We start from the raw sequence: 22634 nt of genomic DNA on the forward strand, positions 1-22634 counted from the left end.
TAGATGCAGCGTTCTGATTGGTCCAGAATCTGAAAAGGGGCGGGGCTTCTCTCTTATGTTGTAGACCCAAGCACTTTGTTCTTGATAGTACTGGTCGTCACCCTCATTATGTAACGTTTGCCTTTTTTTCCATTTTCAGTGTACTGTACTGTTCCTGTGATGTGACAACTGAATTCAGAATAACCGAATTAATTGCTTGATACTGGATGGAAAGTGTGTCTTGAAGTCACACACGACAGTTTGGAATTATACTAGATGTGTAGATAACATAGTATTTACTGATGATACTTTGATTGGTAAGGTAGAACGTATCCGAATGAGTGTCCAATCTATGACTTTTGTCAGCGTTTACCAAGGCACACATGTCTTTTTCCAACCGGGAGAGATGTAGCCCCAGTTTTCGATAGAACGTAGCTCCGCCCACAGCACCAGCCTAATTGCTTGTGTGGGTATGATTATATACCGAGTAATGCTGTGCTGATTTTTTTTTTTTTTTTTTTTGTGGCGCTCATTATCCACCACATATCCTAACCCTTGCAAGGATATTATCGCCAGCGTTTAGGGTAATGGCCATTGTGCTGTTGAGTAAACAACCTAGAATCCTCGTGTGTGGGAATGCTAGAAACGATCGAAATCTAGTATAAGACCAGTGCCTTGATGCCCAGCACGGCTGCTTACATCATTCAATGCCAAAAGGAAGACTATTACTAGGCGACCCAAATATGGCTGAAACAACATTTCCTCGGCTGAGATGACTGCAACAGTTTGCCCGGCTTGATTTCGATGACTTCAATGAAAAATGCAAGGTGAGGTGAAATGTATTGTTTGGCAGTAAATGTGTGGCGGTAGAATACGGAACTGATATTGCCTCGAAGATAAATGCGGGTAATGCAGTGTGTATACCACTGAAATGTAATCCATATTCATGGTTTCAGATGGACCACCACTATGATTTCAGGGGTAGTAGACCAGACATCATTTTTCTCATTCCTCCCAGTGCGGGGATGAGAAACATTAAAACACCTTACTAAATTCATATCAAGGCGTAGCGACGTCATTCTCGTTTTTCTAAACTATGGCTACACACTGCATGAACATGTTTCTAATGTCACAAATACTTTTAATGTTACTTTCACGTCAAATTTATGCAGCCAAATGGTGCCGTTATCGTTCCCATAAATCATTCCGCGAGGAAGGCTCATTGGCGTCCGAATATTGGGTACCTTCCCTTGACAGTTCGTGTACTTTTATTGCTTTCATGATTATGAAAACGGGTTACAAAGTGCATTGGATGCTAAGCACACTGGATTCAGTTATCTCTATGTATGAATTAAGAAAACTGCTGGCCTTCATGGAAGCCTTCTGAAGGCGATTGCTGCGATCAGAAGAGACTAGAACGTGATTCAACAAGGAGGTATTTGCGGTGTATAGTCTGTCGGCTAGTGGTGGCCATATGCATTTTTGGGTATATTCTTTGAAACTCCCAGGATCGCCAATGTATACTTCAAGGAGTTCAAAACCACTAATGCCATTTTTGTTACCCTTTTGCGGGCGGAGCCTGGACTTGAAAAAAGTGGGGCTTCTAATCCAAAAAACTGTTCGGCTAATTAAATTTTCGTTTTGCACGTTTGGAGAGCTCACCCTATATTACTATGTTTAAAAAAAAATCCAGAATGTTGCCTCTTTTGGGGGCGGGGCCATATGTATCTAAGTGGGGGCAGATGTCATTCACAGAAAATCAACTTTATATGTGAATCTTCGTTTTGTCATTTCCTTTTATTACCATCCAAAACAGTGAACTTTACATGTCAAATCTTTGTGTCGTTTTGTTCCCCTCTGGGGCATGTCACACGTTTTCATCATAAGGGGGAACGCTCTGTACTACACTTGTTGCAACTCATATGGAAATGACCTTTTTAATATCACACTATACCGGCACTGTATGACAATTAGAGCAGAAGACTAAAGACAACACAAAAGAAAACTTGTCACAAATCTATTTTCACGGGTCAAGATCCAAATCTTATTGAACCAAACAACACTTTTACCCATATTGTAAATTGTTTGGCATAACATTTTACACAAGTGTCACATATGCACTGTATTCTGGTTGGTGATTCCTAAAGATTGCTGTTTCAATGATTTAAAAAAATATTCTGATCCATTCAGTTTTGTAGTTACACGTATTTTAGAAATCTTGGACGGTCAAAATAGATTATGTCGTACACTGAGTGTGATTTTTATATATTTTGGGCTTGTACAGTGTACCATTGGAAAATAAAATTAGATGGTTAGATGCAGATGGTTCATTCCAATAAGAAAAGAGGAAATTGCAACCACTCTTTCAGGACTTGCCTTCAGGTATGCCTCTAGACATTTTTTTAAAAATTTACCATTGATGTGGCCTGTTGTGTCACAACAGTGATATAAGTGCATACCATTTGCACAAACCTGTCGCTTTCTCTGGCCCAAGGGCATAGGCTCCAGCATTATTAGCAGATGGCGGTCACTTGTTGCCAATTTGAGGACACTAGTGTCCTGACTGTAAATATGAACAGTACATTCAACCTTGCCTGAGAGTGTCAGCCTCCACCTGAGAGCTGACTCCTCACTGGTTCCAGTTTTGTTTGACATCACATCACTGCATGTGGTTGTAATAATGTGACTTTGGAAATAGGCGACAAGCTTCTGCGCAGTGTAAGATGTAGTGAACCCTTTGTTACATTGCTTCTTAGAAATGCTCTGGCATATCTGATTTCCATAGCATCCTCTACCTTGCAGTTTCTTACAGGTGCTTTTTTTAAAACCACCTGGGCGTCGTTCTCTGGTAGTCTGAGTGATCCTTCCACGGAATAATTGTCCAACACAACTCGGAAAATTTAATAGCAACGAGCTTTTGCATCTATCAGTGAAACTTATACACCACCAAGATTCTTGCAACTTTTGAATTGTTTTACTACCATGAGCTCTTGTACAACTGCCATCCCATCATCTATGAGGCGCATCAAGCCACTCTGATCATCTGTGGTTTTGTGAGGGTCTCCTGTTCAGTGATTTGTAATTCTCTGAAGCTGCTGATGGTAGAATCTGTAGTACCGTGATAACCTAGCATGCTCTTTTCCAGAGTTGGATGAAAAGAACCACTGGGCTTCACCAGAGAACGGTTTGATGGTCGAAAATTCATATTTCCTTATGACCTCTTCCAAGTTCACCTCACGGGATGAACGTGCCACTACCAGCGATCTTGACATGAGGCCTGATGTAGCACGCACCGTTATTACACTATATCTTTGGCCCGCAGCTTGATCTACTTGGCGGCAGCAGGATTCCATGGGAGTATCTTGCATTTATTTATTTTATCCATTAATCTGTATCTCTTTTTCAAAACAACCCCTGTGATTCAACACATAATTAATGTGCTTTCTCTTGCTGGTTCTTGAATTACCTCCTTTGTTATCGTGTTGAAAAGGTAGGTCTTCCTGGAAGTAAAAGTATCACAGGAGGCCAGAACTTTCTGCAGCTGTCCAGTGGCTCGCTCTTGTCTTTTCAGTAGATGAATTGAGACAATGGTGCTCTGTTCTTATCATATGTGACATCCCAATCATGTCACGTGCAATCCTTGTCAACTCGGGAGCATGTATGCAAAATTTCAAAAGCGTGGCAGAAGGCTGTGTTATGCACCTTGCCCTTTCAGGTTCTTGTTGCTGTGTTCCTGAGCAACCCCAAGACGAGTAAAGGGGACATGGAGGTATTGGCTGTAAAATTCGGCATCAGAATTTCCTGCCATATATCGGGTTAAGTGGACTTCAAGTGGTGCATGTGCGCGAGGTAACATGCTGAACATACATAAGCCTGTCGTATGCAAGGAGGTAAACACACAATTTTTCGAGAGCAGACAGGTGTAGAAACCAATTACCCTGACGAGTTGCACGCAGGAACTGTATTAGTGCCATAATTTGTCCCATGCCCATTAAGATAACTTGGTATGCTGTGTATTTAGCATCAATATCTGCAAGCTGTCTTGAGAGGTCAAGAGCTTCAATTGTTACAATTTATGCCACGTGGGCTTCCCGAACACCCTCTTTGCTTTCTCATGCATTTACTAACATCACAACACTGCAGTATTGTAGTGCACTTCATACAGCAGGGTATTTTGCATAAAAGGGCTTCAAACCACAGGTCAAACAATACCTGAAGGGTTACCATGAACTTCAAGGGCCCTGCTGCAATGTGCACCATGGACAATTTAACTTACTACCACACAGCTATACAAATCTGCCTCTCTCCAAACCTCATATTCCATGCACTACCTTCCACTGTCTTTCCTAAACACCTGAGAGCACACCATGGTGAATGGAAGGCTCCTGGACACACTACCCACTTATCTTTAGATTGGGAGTCCAGGTATAATTCCAGCTTCAAAACTCTTTGGCAGAGATCCATGTCAAATGTGACAGCAAGCTTCCCGGCACAACCTGAAGCTACAGCACATTAAGCTTGTGGGGTTCTTCAAGTGTAGTTGACAACTGTGCACCTGGGCGGCATCAATTATGGGGAGTGAGTAAATAACTTTATCGATGCTTGTACCATCCTCCTTTATCGTCATAACATCACTCATATTTTCAGCGATGACACTTTCAACATGGACACATTCATCACTCTCAGTTTCATCGCTATCATTTGTGTGAATGGACCCACCCATACTTTCATGAAAAGAGCATGCACACATTAGTCTCTTCTCAAGTGTAGTGTGTACAGTAAGCTTCTCCGGGTACAAGTTATCGCAACAGTCGATTTTTCTAGAGAGGCAAACCACTTTTCCCAGGCGGACAGGGAAAGACTGTCGGAGAGGAGGGGGAGGAATTATCAGCAACAAACTGATAAATCGTCAATAGTAAAGAAGGGAGGTCAGTTTTGAGTCCTTTTTTTTTTCAAGTCAAGCGTACGGGTGATTTCATGCCTTTTCCTCGCTTTTTTCATTTTCTGTTTTCTTTTCTTGTCAGTTTCTCTTTTTTAACTTAATTTTTTTTCGGAAGGCGCTTTCTCCCTGTCCCCTAATTCCATGAGGAGTATAGATGTACGACCACGACGAGTCTCCTTTGTGTGTCCTCAGCATCTGACTCCGCCCCTATTGCGCATATAGTGAATGCTTCCAGTTCGACGTTTTTTCAAATACCCATTGAAAGCGAAACTTTTTCACTCTGTGATTCCGACGACTTCAGTTTTGTTGTGAGTTCTGAATTTTATTTCCTGCCTGTACGGCAAAGTTTGTAGAGGTACATGTACATGCACTTCTGACAGATGCTATTGAATTTTCAGATTGCCCTGCACCAAAATGTCAACGAAACATAATTTTTTCTCTACAATCATGGTCATAAAATTCTTCGAGATTACAGTACTGGGATTTATCATTATCGCAACCAAATACCGCGAGAGAATAAGCTGTAATCTGTTTTGTTTTTTGTTTTTTTGTTTTTTTTTCCGGTGCCATAGGGTATCTCATAATTTCGGATACTACGACACCAGTCCTGGGATAGTGGTTTAAAAAGGAGATGAAGGCTGCGTAGCGGTTTAAAAAGGAGAGGAAGACTGTGTGATGATCCAAGCTAAATTTATGGATTTGCGTCGCATTTTTGGACTTTGCCCCACATTTGATCGCCGTCGCATTTTTGGTTTTTGTGTCGCATATTTGAATGATGCAATGATACCGAAACATGTTTTTGTGTCTGACTGCTGGAGATTTTGTGACGCCTTCGGTTGTCATATCACATTTGAAAACTCACAATGGATGTTGGCAAATCAAATAAATCGTGTCGTCCGCATAAGGAATGATTTATGACTTTTCACAGCTATCACTGTCTAGTGAGTGACTGGAAGAAACCTGACATTGTTTTACTTGAGAAGCAGCGAGGCCTGCTTGATAAATGCTTCAAAAACTTTAAAACTTACGTTATAGGCTAGTGAAGCCTATGAAGTTTTGATTTCTATTTTCGTGAACATGCGCACCCGTGTTTTAGGAGAGCCGCTCGACAGACAATTTGTCCCTTTTGGGCGGTCCTTTGGGAGCTTTTTTGTCTCTGATTTTTTATTAGTTTGTTCTTGCTTTATCGTTTTTCCCGAGAAATAAAGAAGATTTAAATGTTGAATTGTGCTAGATTAAGATTTTTGCTAAAGACGTTGGGAGCCGATCTAGCCGCAAAAGACTTTCGTTAATTAATACACAAGCTACAATATCTACTAACTTGATGGCGCCCTTCCCTTTTAACGCTAACTTCCGTATTGCACTTGCTTACCGTACATACATGTATGTACATGTACATGTACGTGCGCTAAGTTTATCAATAATGCCTGCAAGTGACGTGAGCCGGTTGTACATACATGTAAATTGGAAGTTCAGAATGTGATTTCAAAAACGGGAAGGTTTAACCATGGATCAACTCAGCTTTTGAGTTTACTTACTGTTTTGATGAATTTTGAATTTGACATTGCCTTGCCTACTGGTTTTGGTTGTACTCGCCCTCTGGCTACATACATGTACAGTACATATCCCCTACACTTTACAGCTAGCCTGGACAAATGCTGGGTATGATCAAAGCCATGACAACTTGTCACTGCTCGTAGGCCCATAATCGTATGTATGAAGTTACCATGGTTACATGTAGGTTACAGGTGTTGAAGTTTCTCTTTTTATGGACGTGATATGGCAACCTCTTCTCAAAAAAAAAAGTAAAAATGGAGTGCTGCTGGAAATCACTAATCTGGGTAGTGATCGTTATCATCATCCCCATCATTACTCATCAAGTAGCTGGACATGTCTCTGCCTCTGGTTGTCATGGTTGTGTGACCTTGTTGTACCTGAAGTTGTAGACACCAGGTCCCTTACACCTGCAATCCATCACGCACTGTAGAAACCAATTAGACTTGACAGTAGGTGGCAAAATTAGGGACTTATGGAGAATATACATTCATCAACATTACGTCATTCTTGGTTAATCATTGTGGAATATGTTTTTGCTGATTTTGCAGTGGCAAATGATACCGTAAGTTTGAGCATGCAGTGAGTGTTTTTTGGATATAGGGACCCATGTTACCTAGTAGAATTTCAGACTTTTATCCCCAAAAGTAACATATTCTCCATGGGAGCCACAAAGATGGGAGAAATAAAATAAAAGTGCAGGGAATGTATTGTTAAAATTTAGCCAAAAGTGAAATAGGGTAACTTTGTGACTTTTGGGGGTAAAAATGGTCCAAAATGCTCTTCATGGGTCTTGAACCCCCAACGAGGTCCAAAGATACCGTACATGTACCAGCAAAATATCATTTGTAGGGCAAGGGCTTTGTATTTACTCTAGGCATGGGTGGATAGATGCGAGGAAACGATTTGTGCAGCTACATGTACATTAAAATTTATGACCAAGAACAGCCTCCAAGGCACCAGCAGTGCAAGCTGTTGAATTCCAGTTTTAAGGAATGGCTGGTTTTTATCCTCTTCTATTCTTTTGAAAATGTTATAATTTGCCCAAAACTGGCTGCATTTCTTAAATGCAGCTTGCATAAAATTTGATACCGTTAAATTTACCATTTTTCACGGAGTGGGTGCTTTGCTGAGCGATTTAGGTACAACATCAGAATATCATAGCAAGCCTTTGAACGGTCACGTTAGTGTAAACTGGTTCTAAGGTACCTGTACATGAAGTTTCTACTACCCCACAACAAGTTGCATTATTATCAAATTTATTTTGGTTTTTACAGAATCTGCAGTTGATTTGCGTAAATTTCACTCCTTGTGATCCATGGCTCTGGAGGTTTTTGTTTTTTTGAAAAATTCAAAATAACCAGATGATAATTTGTCAGGTTCAAATTTCTAAGTTCCCGAAAATGGTATTCATGTCAGATACCAGTGTTGTATTCGAGTCCATTACAAGTCCTTTCACAAGTCCCTTCACTTGACCAGTCACAAGTCCCTTCACTAGACCAGTCACAAGTCCTTTCACTTGACCAGTCACAAGTCCCTTCACTTGACCAGTCACAAGTCCCTTCACTAGACCAGTCACAAGTCCCCTTAACAAGACCAGTCATAACTCATAAGTAACAGGGTGAACAATGACAAAAAGAATGCTTTTGTCACAGCTCATTTGAAATAGCTGATGAATTGGCTTAAGACTGAATGACTTGTGATGGACTGACCGCGGCTTGTGATATCTTCGAATACAACACTGGCAGATACATGCATGTACAGTACACTCCTGTGCTTGGCATTCACATGAAGAAAAAATTGAATGAAAATCTATATTTGCAACACTTGAAGTGGTACTGTGACCATAGAGCAATGGTGTGTTTTTTGCTCATCATTTGTTGTAGCTCTGAGTTGTGATTTTTTGGGGGTTCTAGGAAACTACCAGTGCATTACTGTAGAATCTGAGGGCAATTGAACTCATGGTGTTATCTGATGTGTAAGCACTGGTACCCTGTTAGGAATGCACTTTGATAAGACGTGTATGCTTCGCTGTAGGGTTGGCCTGCACCATCTTAAACAATTCAATTTATTAGGCAAATAAAGACCAAGTTCTTATGTTATGGGGACATTTCTCTGTCTCCACAACATTTTGAGTCGCCACAAAATAGGTGAAATAGCTTGTGTTTATCTCCACAAATATGAAACAAATATATGCAGACATTTAAACTTTACATGGGCAACTCAATGAGTTTGCGTGGCCTGACCAAATTGCAAATCAGTCAACCGCAATACAAAATAAATTCATGTATGACAAAGTCATGCTAGTCACCTGCTCCAAGTCTTTCCACTCCCATCTCAAAACAACTCCATCACAATGTCACTGTTGGTGTCAGTGTTCCTAAGTTTGGGAAAGTGATGAATTATGTGTAAGCTGTGAATATCGATGCCATCAGTGTTCGATCACTATTTTTGGTGTCCCTTCAAAATCACCATATTTTACAAACTATATTACTTGGGATAAATTTACAGTGATCTTCCCGTCAGTCCTGTGGCTTGTCCCACATGTACATGTATATGTAATTGTTACCTGTTTCATACTATCCCCATTCAGACACAGCGCTGTACATGTACATGTATGTCTTTGTACATACTGGATGTCCACGTACATCACGGTAGAAATGTGATGTGAGTTATTTTCTGGTCAGATTGACTGCTTTGGTTCATGTATGAGTACCAGCAACTATTTGTTACTTATATGTTTCTTGAACATACAGTAAAAGTGGCATGACTCATACAGTGCTGACTGGTCTTGGGTTATGATCGAGAGAAGCTGGTAGGGTTTAAAGCATTGCAATTTCGGCGTGGTTTTTATTCAAACTGCAATTGACAATTTGTGTACATTTATTTACCAGAGCACTGTTCTGATTTACTTCTTCACAGATAGATTGCCCTGGTACCCTGTCAACCTGTGGTGACTGCCTTCCTGAGTTGTTAGTGCTTCTTGTACAGACGTGCATAGTATACGAGTGCATACATATACCATACATGTAAATCTAATGGGCATTGTCGGTCATTTTGCTCGGACAGTCAGTGAATGGGAGCTCGCTGGTAAATTCAAACCTCAAGCAATCTAGGTTCACAAGTAGCAAGGATGCATGGACCAGATTTTGGTGGTGAGGTGCGTGACCGCCATTATGGTCAATTGGAAGATGTGCCGCAGGCTCCTGATCAGGTAGCCTCACGATCTCAAAATGATGATTTTGATGTCACTGTGTCGGAATCTAGCTGCCCAGCAAAGATTAAGAATTTCTGTTTCAAGAACATGGACTGGTTGCGGCGAGTTAGTGTGGAGCCGGCACTCCTTTTTGTCATGGTGTCTATGGGGCTGACCAATGGTGTCTCAATTCAGTATGTGCAGGAACGTATCTACGAGAACTTCAACATCACCAGTGCGTCAGGGGGTGCCTGTTCAAACCAGACGAGTGAGCCAACAGATGCAGAGAAAGCTGCAGCAGCTGAGCTGAATGGCTTTAATGTCATTTCAGGGTTTGCGGGTGGGTTCCCCGCCCTGTTTGTAACTCTGATCATATCAGCTGCCAGTGACCGCGTGGGGCGTAAACTGCCGCTCGTGTTGCCTGTTGCGGGCATGCTATGTGGCACTGTCGTCTTCCTACTGATAGCGTTGCTTGATCTACCTGTGGTCATCTTGCTCATTTCCAATGTGGCTCTCAGCTTCACTGGGGGATATCCGCTGTTCTTCAGTGGCTGCTCCAGTTATGTCGCAGACACAACTGCCAAGAAAGACCGCACATTTCTTTTTGCCTTGCTATTCACGCTTTCCCTTGTCGGTTCGGGCATAGCCAGCATCAGCGCCGGTTATTGGATCAAAGGGGGCAGCTTCGCAGATCCTTTCTGGCTGTCCTTTGCCCTGCTGTCATCTATTTTGCTGTATCTCATCTTTTGGGTTCCTGAGACTGTACGGGCTGATTCCAAGTCTTCAGAGGATGATTCCCTCCTTGCAGAGCCACGGTCCTCCAAGCTGTCTGCAGTATGGAAGGGCCTTTCAGGCATCCTTGGCGTTGCAGGGAAGGGTCGTCGAGTGTGGCTGCTATTGGCTCTCACAGTTCTGTTTGTTTCCATGGGAGTATTTGGTGCCATCAACAGTATTCTCTTCATACGACTTCTCAGCATGCCTTTCTGTTGGTCATCAGTTCTAATCGGCTATTTCAACGCATCAAAGCCTTTCATCAATGGACTAGGTATGTCCATCTTTCATTTTGTCAGTGTAAGATTTTGTTTGCATTTGTAATTTTTGTTTCGTTTTGTTTTGTTTGTATTTTGTTTTTTAGGCTTAAATTTCCTTTTACAATGCTGTTAGTTTTTAGGGTTGTCAATTTGTTGAGTTCGTCAGAAGGAATCTTTACTTTCTGTAGACAGTGGATGAGAAAACTCAACAGCAGAAAATGTATTTTGCATCAGGGGAAATGTACAGGTTTTGCCCCCACACCCACGAAACATACTACAGTATTACTCTATATCATCCTCATTACTATTCATACACTACTCAAAGAAAGTTAAGGACCGCTTATTATTTGTGTGTACTGTTTTTTAGATGAGATATTTTACTGCTGAAAATCATTTTTTTTACTTTTTTTATTCCAATGAAAAAAAACATCCAGACAAAAAAAAAATGAAAGAGCTAGACCCCCTCATGCTTTGAAAAAATTACATGTTAAGAAAAAGTGGTCCTTAACTTTTTTGGAGTAGTGTGGTTCATAAATGAAAGAAATGATTTTTCACCAAAAATGCAACTTCCATGTTCATTTATGAAAAAAGGTCATTTTGTTTTGAATTTTGAATAATGATGACCATTTCCCACTTATGCATTAAATTCCCCCTAGTGCAGAATAGCAGCACACCATCTAACTTCCAAGACATGCTGTGTTCTCTGATGTGTTTATCAAGGGCTGAGAAAAATTAGAACTCTTTAAAGCCATTCGGATGGAAAAAATATAAGAATACAGTAGATGTGACTATTGGGCTCACTTTTTGATGCAGGGGTTTGCTGTGCCACACTTGATATATACTTTATGTGTATGGATTCCCTCTGCAGGCCTCACGCTGGGGGCTCGCTACCTTACTAAGTGCCTGAAGGACTACGCAGTCATTCAACTAGGTCTCTTATCAACAGTGGGCATGCTTGTCATCATCTGCATCAGCACTGACACGTATGGCATGTTTCTCGGTGAGTCACAGTTGTGGTGATGATATATCTAGAGTAATTGAAACAGCTATCTCAGGTCTCTCCTTGCAATTTGTTTCATTGAAGACGACTTGCACCTTGCACCAACTTGTGCCTTTGTAATAACTCTGTGAATGCATTTTGAATTTTTCAAACCATATAATTTGTACTCTAAATCTTAGAGACCTTTCAGGTCAGCTCACCAGTTGATGTTTTCCCACAGTATTTGCCTCAGAATTTGCCGCCTTGTGAGTTATAACCTATGGCTTCCATGGAAGATGATAGCAGGCCAAGAGTGTGCTACATTTCAGAATTTTCAAAATTATCTCCTACACCAACTCGGACACTATAGCCCACTGTTTGTTGAACGCCCTTATTGTATCTAGATGACAGTGCATGTAGCAGAAGTGACATTCACATGATTCTTAATGTTCTTTTGTTCTGTTTTTAATAGTGAACGTGGTTGGATGTCTACATGCACTGCCACCTGCTATCCTCATGGCTAAGATGTCCAAAGTAATTGAGCCCAAACTGCAAGGTATATGTACACGCATACACAGTTTACATGAATAGGTGCCTGAAATTTCTCAGTTGATTCAACATGCAGTAATAAATGGCTTGAACAGAACTGGAGGTACTTGCATGTATTCCTATTGAATCAATTTTTCTTAACCACATGTTACTGGGTGCTTTTAAAAATGCAGTACACACATATGGGCGATTTTCAAGATTTTCAGTTTTCAAAATTCTTCAAAACTTCATTTCATTTAATGGACGTTTCCACCCACACAAATGACTGTTTGGTGGCTACTCTAAGCTGACAGGCAACCTTCATTGACTCCTGAATATTTCAGGCGGGCCTGCGGCCCTGTATACAGAGCCCAGAATTGTGAGGTGTTGCGTAATTTCATTTGTCCCCAGTGAATGCGAGTGGCGTATTTTCAAACGCGGCTGGATTAGCATGCAGCAGTGCTGTGTCGCTCATCAATGGGGCCCTGGAGTACTTTTGTCCACGGTGCTAATCCGCGGGCCTGCTATGTCTAAAACAGTTGTAAACTGTTAAGGAACAGTGACGGATAACCTTCAAAAAATACAAGCCGAAAAATGATGGCAATTCCCAGCAGCAAGTCTTTTGTTCTGAGTACGGTCTTTTGTTACACGCACCAGCTCTTTTGTCCCATTTTGAGCACCCTGGCTCTGCATGTAAACCCATGGTGCTTGAAACAAGGTTCCCCGGCAGCAAGTGGTTAAAAAGCTACTTGATAAGATTAATTTCTCTTCCCTACATCAATTTTCACGGATTGTGTGAATATATTTAGGTATTTGCTAAAGGTACTCACTGATTGGTATAAATGTAGATTCTGGTTTACAAGATGTATTTTTTTAAAATTGCTACAGAAATTTTCAACTCTTAACACATATAAAGAAAACAAAAATCATCATGTCCCACTCACTGGGAAAAAAGAATCCCCATTTTACAATGATTTTAAGCTGCAGGTACCAAGAATTTCGCACACGATCATTTCTTTGATTTCAGAACCATTTAGGGGCCACCCAAAATTTTCAATGTTTTTTAACAACTTAATTTTTTAAATAATGGGTGGATGGGTCAAGGAAATAAATTTAAAATCGATATTAAAATCCAGAAAAAACTTATTTCTCTGACTTGCCTGAAATACATGCAGCGTGCGCGCTGCACCAGTAATCCAAAAATGCAATCTTTTTCAACTTGGTTTCCATATACAGACAGGTTGACTTTGCCTGTACATTATTATGCATGTGTCAAACGTCATGGAAGGAGGTGGGTTTTACTCTTAGACTTTGAAGCTAGGCACTTGCTGCGGTGATCAGTAGGCCACACAAATGTAGCAGGGTACCCATGGTACCAGGCATATTATATAAACCTAACAGTATGCACAGTGAACATTGAACACCAGTTGCTAATAACTGTAAAATGTTCATCGCCTTGAATCCAAGACTAACTAGACAGCAGCAAACAGCATCCAAATCTGTTGGTTAGAACTAGGTCTACATCTCCATTCTGATAGAAATACATGTGCATGTGCGTGGAGACGCAGTTGGCTATAGCCGTAGCCGTAGCTCGGGAGGTTCATTTCTGAGTGGATTGGACACAGCATGCTGTTGTGTGTGCAATCGATAGCGGTCGTAAAAACCAACATGGCTGCTGCCATGGACAGACCATGCAATCTACCACTACCAGCAAATCTTCAGAGTTTCTGGTCAGAGCAAAAGTTGATTATTAAAAATAAAACGTCACTAAAGTACATGTATCTTTCACCTGCACATTTCATTGCAATTCCAGCCATCATCTTGTCATACTATGTTGCATTATGGATTTTTACATGTATTTGAATTTATATCAAATGCACCTACCTTGAAGTTGTGCTAGATGAAAAATCAGTTTTTTAAATCAAAATTGGGGGTTAGTGGGTCAAAACAATTTTGAAAAACAAGTTGAAATTTAAAAAACATTAAAAATTTTGAGTGGCCCCTTAAGGCATTCTTACTCTTTCAGTTGAAGCATGTAGTTACCTTAATTGGGCCACAGCAACTGCACTGAGCATGTTGCTCCAAGTTAAGGCTTGGTGCATAATGAGCCATTCAAGGGCGGATCCGGGAAACATCTTTTTGGGCCGGGGAGGGGTCAAAAATGTTTGAGATTTCTTTTTGTAACCTCTTATGGCTTATTGGAAGGGTGAGGCTTTATTTGGAGGCATTCAACTAAATGTTTTTCTCTCATATTTCAAAAAGAAACAATTGGGAGGGGGCATTGGCCCGCCCATTGCCTCCGCCCCCCATCCACCATCGCCATTTAGTAAACATACTGGTCATGCAGATAACAATTCCATTGAAATCACAATACATCATAGCGAAATGTGGACTGGGTTGAGAGTCAAATACAGAAATTTGACAATTTGCTGAAAGGCACTGTACTGTCATGACTGTGTGCACTTTACCTCTGGTACACATTTATCGATGAAATGGTAATATTGACATGCTTGTTTGGCCTAGGTGCCTTGTTCTCCTTGACCGGTACCACCGAGAGTCTGGCCAATCTGCTTGGGCCATTCTTGCTGGGACTTATCTATCAGGGAACCCTGAACACATTCCCACTGGCCGTCTTCATTGTCATGATAGGCTTGACAGTCTCCACCATGGCCATTGTTGGGTATGTATTGGTACACTGTAGAGACTGCTCACTGGAAAACTTATGGAAAATCTTCTCTTTGAATGTTGGAAGGTGTACGCATGGATAAGTGTCAACATCGGAAATTTAGCTTGTGCCATGTATTGTTTGACGCTTTCAAATTGTCCTGTGCCCAGTATACAGTTGAAGAGTTAACGTTAACATTTCTGAATCCTCAAAGCGGAGAAGTCGGGACTGTTGGGTTAATGCAGCTCAATTGTTGCTGACCGTTCTGAAAAATCAGACGTTGTGAAAATTTAGTCTAAGACCTCTTGTGAGCATTAAAAGAGGTTTGAATGAGTGTCTTCATGTGCAATATTAAAAATTTTGATTTTGTATATGAATGGTTGAGGATAAGAATCTTGCTTACATGTACCATGTACCAACAGCTTCGATCCATTGCTGGATTTTGTCCCGTTTTAGGGTGCTGATGATTATGGAGTGTGGTGCTGAATTAGGTTATCATCAACTCCATGACGACGGTGAAACTGAAGATGAGGAAGGGGAACACGTGGGTGCATCCCAAGGAGAAGCTAACGGAGACATCAAGTAGGAAACAGCCTCGCTCCCAGGCCTGCTTGCCACCTTGTTCCCAGTGGCTCATGTGTACTGGCCAATAGAGACTCCAAGGAGCAGCATCTTCCCCACATCACATCATTCTCAGTGATTCACACAGGGAGGCAAATGCCGACATCCAGTAAGAAGCTACTTCATTCCCAGGGTTCAATCCAATTCATTGTTAACGACTGGTATAAAAGTAAAAGAGGCAACAGATAAGTACCCTCTATCTCAGGGTCTGTTGCTCACCAATAAAATCTTCAGATTTTCCTCAAAGTTTACTGTTACCCCAAAAGATGTCTCCAATATTTATCTGATCACCATGCCCACATTTTATCATTGTTTCTTAACTTTGAGTCTTCATTTATGGTTTATAACTAAACTGCAGTCAAGCAAAGTATTGCTGATATTACACCATTTCTAGAAATTCCTTAAAACAACAGTTAAAATTTCCAAAATATTGGTTGTTACTTCAGTACTAAAGTTTAACTCTGAGAAAATTTATTCAGGTCTGATTATTTTCAGTGCATTATATTAACAATGTTTGAGAGGAGTTACACACCGTAAAGGCTGTGTATGAGTTTTAACAAAAGTTTTACATGTAAAAAGTGCATGTAAATGTAGTTGAAAGCTTTTTAAAGAAATCATGTAAAGCACTCTTGTTCTGTAGTTAAATTATTGTAAGTGTACTGTTTACAGGTGTTTCATTTTGCACTAAGTTATTACATATATGTGCCTGTCAAATAAGTGCAATTTATTGGGTATTACACGGTACGGCCAAGGTCTCTTGGATTAGTATATTGCTCATGAAACTCTATGGTTAGGGCATGCATGGTATGGGGGTATACATGTAATGTGGTGTTATGTGAACTATCAATATTACATGTTCAATACATAACCTGTGTGATTAAAACTGATTTTTTAAACTTGTCATTACATACTGTTTTACAAATTTTTAGACTTTTAAAAATCTATTTTGACTTGTAACAATCAACCATATAAATTTTAATAATAAAATGCATAGCCTTGAAAAAAAAATTGTAACAGCCCAGCTGGAAACTTTTGTTAGCTAGGCAATGTTAAAGCAGATCAGGGCTTGTTCATTGCAGTCAGGCCTTTTAGACTTTTCTTGCAGCCCCACGCAGAGCTTCCAGATGCAAGAAAAGTGGTCCAAGTTTCTGACTAGAACCTAGAGCTGCAATTTACATGTGTACATGAAGGTTTAGGATAAACATACATGTAAATACATGTACTGCTATGGTTTAGATGCAACCGAATAAGATGATAATAGAAAGACAGGCACATATATACATGTACTGTATCCTATGCACGGGTAGTTATTTCATTCAACTGCTTTTGGGTTCTTAAGTAACTAATTCATAATTTTGTTTTTTGCAAAACAGGTATATTTTAGTAAGGAAATAAATATTATGGGCTTGGCTGGTATTAAACATGCATTTAGGACCTGCTCATGAGAATGGACGTGACTAATGCCCCAGCTGCAGGCAAGGGCATTATCAGTGTTCATTCTCCTGGGCCAGTCTTAAAGACCGGCTTAGCACATATTTATGCCCATTCAGAAATACCCTTTTAGTCAGAGAGTCAAAGAAAATCGGTTACGATAAACACTGATCCAGAGGTATATCCTAGTATGGACTTGGAGCGCGCATGGCAGTTTTTTATGATCTGTTCAAAAAAGATGGGAAGAAAAATACCCAACTTTTATTACAAAATGAACAACACGTGCTAATGTATGTGAAGGGTTAAACTACTGTTTAATAGCTTGATTGGTATGGTACAATATAGACACGTGTACATTATGGCATTATATCGTAACTTAAATTGAACATATGTAACTTAATATTTGCCCATAACCATGTACATATTCTTTAATTTGCACGAGACATTTCTCTAAGTTAATTTTTATGCAGATTACAAAGCCGTGGTCATAAAATTATACACATAAATCAAGTAAATAAGCAGTTAAGTAAATAAATGGTGATGAAAATTTTAATCCAAGTAAAACTTATCTAATTTTTTATACGGCAATGTACTTAAAGCATATTCCACAAGTCTTTTCACGTGGCATTTCTGGTGGAGGTTACTTCCCTGGTGCTGTTTTAGTAACATGCAAAAATAAATTGTAATTCTTTTGCAACAAAGAGTTAGAGTCAGTCAGTGCAAATGATATATCCATCTCAAGAGACTTCAAGACAAAACAGGAAGCACTTAAGGCAGTTAAAGCATTCAACAAAACATGTAGCTGAGTAACAAATCAAACGTGTGTGTGGGGGGGGGATCATTTCCAAGGGATTATCTTAGAATTAGCCATTTTCATCCATTTACCCTCCAACCTATCCAGCTGTTTTTCATCATCCCATTTTGGGGGGCTGGTGGTTGTGGGTGGGGGCTCTTGACATGCATCCATTGGAGCCTTAATTTGCATTTGACGTGAGATCCTGAGGCTAATCCACACCACTACAGACATTCCCGTCCCTGTGCTTGCAGTTTTAAGTTCCTTTTGAGCCTTCAAAATGTGAATTTAACTCTTCTAGCTTTCATATTGAGAATTTCTTTTGGAGTATGTGAAAACCACAGAGAGAGTTATTCACTCTGAAAGACCCCCTAACCAGGGAAGAAGAGCTGGACTGGTGGGGAAATTTCATCTTAGGTCTGGGCACGCATGCAAAGACTGTACATTCCAACAGAAATTGGCGGCACATGTCCTGCAGCAAGCTTGCATGAAGCTGTAATAAGCACACATGACATTTTCCTCCCAACGGATGATGTTGCTTACCATACCATAAACGTCATCTTCAGTAACAGCATCCAATGAGCCTGGGTGTTTAGATAAATGCAATATGCAACATTTGACCACAAACACAACCCACCCTTGGTGAATGGTCATGTTAGACATGTTAGAGGGACTTTTGCTAAGCTTGTGCCAGCAGAATGCCTCTGCTGCGTAAGGAGAGAATGTCACTGTACTGTATGTACTCTGAACGCATGCCCACAAAATCCACCAGAATACAACTGCATACTTGGGGGTTTTATGAACATTCAAACCACTTTACAGTGGATAGATGGGCAAACAATTCATCCCTGAATGTATGTCATACTTCAAGGGAACGTATTGATTGTATTGATGGCACTTCTCTTCCTTCAAAACCAAAATTCAGACAAGTCAAGTTTGTGTAACGGTCAACATGCACAAAGTTGACTGGACATGTACATACCCAGTTTTCAACTAAACAAGCATAACCGCTAGCTTTTTGCATAAAAATGTATGTTTCTCATCAAGCACAATAATTTCTTCACAAGTTTTTCCAGAGCCCATAATGATACAGTTTACTAATTTACACGACAGTTTTTCTGTCCACTGAAAATGTGTACATGTACGCGTACAGTATTACTCCGTGCTGCAGATTAGACACAAGAAAAGTCCAAGAAGAGCCCAGTAAAATGGTTTCCAGATGGGAAGCCTTTGGCATAAATAGCAAGATCCCACACAGGATAATAGATTTACAAGCAGATGAATTAGCTAGTAATGGCCTCATCTAAATGACAAATGTTTGTGTTCATCAAACGTACCATCCTCAGCGCTGTGAAAATATTAATTTCCACCCCAAATCCAAATTCAATTGATGAGCACAGATGTACGTGTACACATCAAAAATATATTGCACACATGCTAAAATACAAAGATCTACAGTAAGCATAAATTACAAGCTTCTAAGGCTGAGTATTTATCGCTTTTTTATCAGAATTGACAAAAGATTTCAGCTATGTAAAATAAATTTTCCACAGGCAAAAGGAAGGCAAAGAGTATACTGTGTCATGTACAATAAGCATCAATAAACGACACTAAAGCAACACCACTTCTGAAAACTGATACAGGATAACAGCATCCCGCAATTTGAATCTATCTTGCAGCCTCGTTTTGATTCTGCGTCTTCTTGTTACCTTTAAGACAAGGGGTTGCTCTTGTGTGTCTCTCGTCTGGGTATATCGTCCGGAAGGTCAAATTGATGCGCATCTCTCTCTCATGGTACTCCTTGGGAATCTGATGCTGTGACATTGCCGAGGAGATAAGGGAGGGAGAAACCACACAAAAACACAGAAGTCAATGGTGCAATCTCGCCCCTCCTTTACATTTTGGTCAGTAAACGGGTAGCCTTTTGTTTGTTGACCTGTTTTTCATTTTTGAGGAGGGTGGTAAAGGGGTGGTGCTGGACACGTTGAAAACCAGGCGATATTCTCTTACCTGCCAGTCATCCTGTGTGTATCCTGTCATTAGTAGTAGGGTTCCGTGGGTCAGAGGAATCTCCAACTTCTCACTTTCGGAATAGTCGTAATCATATGGGTTGCACCCCTGCAGGAGACAAAACTAGTGACACTGAGGATAGGTCATGCGTCAAAGGGGTTAGCATAGGATGCCAATACTGTACATGTACGTACGACAGGTGCATATGTATCAGAGCGAAAGGAGAGTTCGTTGAGTCCTGTTGAAGGAAACAATCTTGAAACAGCAACTGACAGATACAATTGACAAGCTGGCAGCTGTATACAATATGAACACAGATTCATGACATTGCATGCATTCTGATATTTCTGATGTGTGTGCACATTCTGGCAAATTTGATTGATTAATGCATCACTGGCTGGACAACACAGGTATGACATTCCTTGTGTGGACTTGTGAATAAATGTGGTCCCTTCACAGAGAGCGTAGAGAGAAGACATTGTGTGGATATGCTCAGGCCCACACATGGTTTCTCATCTCCAGAAAAATGCATTTTAGAGGCACTTTGGGGCTCGGGTTATCTGTTGTAAAAATGAAGAGAAACGTTCAAGAAAAGAGCAAATCAATCATGTTCAAAAAATGTGTTCAAAGTGCAGATTTTTAAATGTAATTTAAATGATTTTGTTCTTCTTAAGCACACAAAAAACAAATGAATGCCTGCGTACAAAGGAAACGTACATGTATATGACATGGAGGTGCACTGAGTGAGTAGAGATTACCTTCACATCAGCATGGTATGGTACCACCCTGTTATTATTGTCCTATGAGGGCTACATGTACAGATCGTTTGCCAAAGCCTCTCACGTACATACATTACATATTTTTCATCTGCACTTGTCCGTCTGGAAGTTCCTTTGAAATTTTGAAAACACTGTCGATTGTATTCAATAATCAACATCAATGTGCTTTCTTCAATTTGTTTCATCTTGGTTCTCGCTTTAACAAAAGAACTATGTGAACATAATGCCAACAAGCAACAATTTACTTCCAAGATTTTTTCATGACTGATTAAAGTCCCCACAAGTTCACAGACCAATGCCATTTCACTGGCTATTAAGCTGCTTTCCACTGCTGGGGCTATAACGCAAAAATGTATGAACATGAGCAACACGTCTGCTGAAATTAATCAAGAAACTCTTTCATCTAAAAAACCTGCAATTTAACGAGACACAAGAGCTCACCTTCGCAGGTTTCTTGCGCATTTGAAACATCCTTGTCTGGCCAAGTGACAAAGATGCAATTTTTGGTTGTTCTCGCAGGCCGTATTCATCATCACTGTGCCAAGCCACCCCATCTTTGCCACTCCGATACTTGTTGCAGAGCACTGAGTTGAAGGTCATCGACATTTCATGCTCTATTTTCATCTTCAATTGTAGAAGTGTTGGAGGCCACTGCATGCAATGCACAAAAGAATCTGATAAAATGGCTTTAAATTCATGATGTTCTAACTTCTAACATTTTAGGTTGTCACATGTATACCAGTGATATTACAGGCAAAAATATACGGTTTGTAAAAGACACCTGCAGACTGAAATCTTCACATTAGTGTAACAGTCAAAAATTGCAAAACTGCTCTTAAAAACAGTCTTAAATTACGGATCCCAGACATTTTTCTTTATCTTTCCATACTACTTTTCTTCTTGCATCATACTTTCATGCCATGAGAAAAACAGGGTACTTTCGAACTACATGTACATCACAGCTTTCTGGGCAGCAAATGAAATGAAACACCTGTCCTCACTGCCATGCAAGCCCACAGCAACAAGGGAGCCACCTTAAGGTTTTGGGATGGAGGGCTAGTAAATATAGTAAAATATTAATACTTTTAGTTATCATAATTAGCATATACTGTATCAACCAAGTATAACCCCAGGTCAAAATGTGCTCCGAGGGCTTGCTGCTGACAAGAGTAAGGATTGCCTCCGGCTGTCCTTACCTCTTCATTGGCTTCCATCCTGACTTTAGAGTATGCATAAGGGTGTTCTCCATACCAGCGAACAAGGCGAGGCTCTAGGTAGTCCTGTCCTGAAACATCAAGTGCGAAAATGTGACAATATGTCACACTGATGAATAACAAGTCAGGACAGTACAGTGTTCTAACTTCTCGTATGAAAGATTGGACCATTTTGACTTTGGAATAAACAATCAGCTAAAAGCATGTAAATTATGGTATTCAAGCAAAATTGAGAAAAAGATCTCATTTTACATTTAGTTCAAATTTACAAATCAAAACAAAAACAAGCGACAAACATGCATTCACATTTCATTATTTCCACTTAATCCTTTTTTGAACCGCAAATTTTTTTAAATAGCCAGAGGAGATTATGCCTTGGGCGTAAGCATTTGTACATGTGGTTTAATTAACAGGTAAGCTCCAATTTTTGTGCAGGCTAGTACTGCAGCAATTGTACAGGTTTGGTTCTTATCTTCCCTACAGATTGGTGTAGATTTAAAATGTATCTCTCACCTATCTCTCAGTATCCTGGCATGCCAAGGCATACATTGTATTTGGAATATGGAGCTGTCCTCCTTATCACTCTATGAATTCCTTCCTACATTGTAATTTGCTGAGAATTGAAACTATTCATACCACAGTGTTTTGGAAAAGTCACATATAACCTATACACACCTGCTCTGTTTTTGTTTATCTGTTGTTTGAAGTCAATTTCCTCGTCAAGTTGGCAGAGAGCCTCATCAGCCTCCTCCTTGCTTAAAAAATTCTTAAAAAACACTATGCTGAAACAGAGAAACACCAAGAAAAATTAAAAAAACAATGAAACAATGCCATAAATTGTTCAGTTTACCTTTTTAACTTTTTGACATTTACCAAACTTGCCTCAAAAACTTTTACCAAGGCAGGAGTCAT

The 22634-nt window shown here is 40.2% G+C and overlaps 2 protein-coding genes across 6 annotated transcripts; one reads left to right on the top strand and one right to left on the bottom strand.

The window, feature by feature from the left end:
* The first annotated feature begins 527 nt into the window (after positions 1-527).
* On the top strand, positions 528-17479 carry LOC110989921 (proton-coupled folate transporter-like). Of its 5 annotated transcripts, none has more exons than XM_022254650.2 (6): positions 528-806; positions 9398-10716; positions 11571-11702; positions 12154-12237; positions 14733-14889; positions 15331-17479. In XM_022254650.2, exons 2-6 carry the CDS (start codon positions 9609-9611, stop codon positions 15458-15460), a joined length of 1611 nt encoding a protein of 536 aa, XP_022110342.2. In that variant the 5' UTR covers positions 528-806; positions 9398-9608; the 3' UTR covers positions 15461-17479. The 5 variants fall into 5 exon arrangements, with proteins under 5 accessions (XP_022110342.2, XP_022110351.2, XP_022110314.2 ...); XM_022254659.2 differs by lacking the exon at positions 528-806 and adding an exon at positions 6294-6380; XM_022254622.2 differs by lacking the exon at positions 528-806 and adding an exon at positions 6308-6631.
* On the bottom strand, positions 17222-22490 carry LOC147795468 (alpha-ketoglutarate-dependent dioxygenase alkB homolog 3-like). Its single transcript, XM_087131854.1, has 5 exons — positions 22398-22490; positions 21705-21793; positions 20950-21159; positions 19730-19837; positions 17222-19534 (listed from the first exon to the last, which is right to left on the bottom strand). Exons 2-5 carry the CDS (start codon positions 21720-21722, stop codon positions 19388-19390), a joined length of 483 nt encoding a protein of 160 aa, XP_086987980.1. The 5' UTR covers positions 21723-21793; positions 22398-22490; the 3' UTR covers positions 17222-19387.
* Between the last annotated feature and the right edge of the window lie 144 nt (positions 22491-22634).

The sequence above is a fragment of the Acanthaster planci genome, unplaced genomic scaffold (assembly GCF_054643075.1).
Source record: "Acanthaster planci isolate LZ-2023a unplaced genomic scaffold, COTS_SCS Contig21, whole genome shotgun sequence".
NCBI classification, from domain to species: domain Eukaryota; kingdom Metazoa; phylum Echinodermata; class Asteroidea; order Valvatida; family Acanthasteridae; genus Acanthaster; species Acanthaster planci.

Excerpts from the sequence above, each read along its gene's own strand:
- LOC110989921 (XM_022254650.2), top strand. The coding sequence starts at position 9,609 with ATGCATGGACCAGATTTTGGTGGTGAGGTGCGTGACCGCCATTATGGT. Across the intron at positions 10,717-11,570 it reads GCCTTTCATCAATGGACTAG|GCCTCACGCTGGGGGCTCGC; the intron begins GTATGTCCATCT and ends TTCCCTCTGCAG. Across the intron at positions 11,703-12,153 it reads CACGTATGGCATGTTTCTCG|TGAACGTGGTTGGATGTCTA; the intron begins GTGAGTCACAGT and ends TGTTTTTAATAG.
- LOC147795468 (XM_087131854.1), bottom strand. Across the intron at positions 19,838-20,949 it reads TGCGCAAGAAACCTGCGAAG|GGGTGCAACCCATATGATTA; the intron begins GTGAGCTCTTGT and ends TGTCTCCTGCAG. Across the intron at positions 19,535-19,729 it reads ACACACAGGATGACTGGCAG|CATCAGATTCCCAAGGAGTA; the intron begins GTAAGAGAATAT and ends GCAATGTCACAG.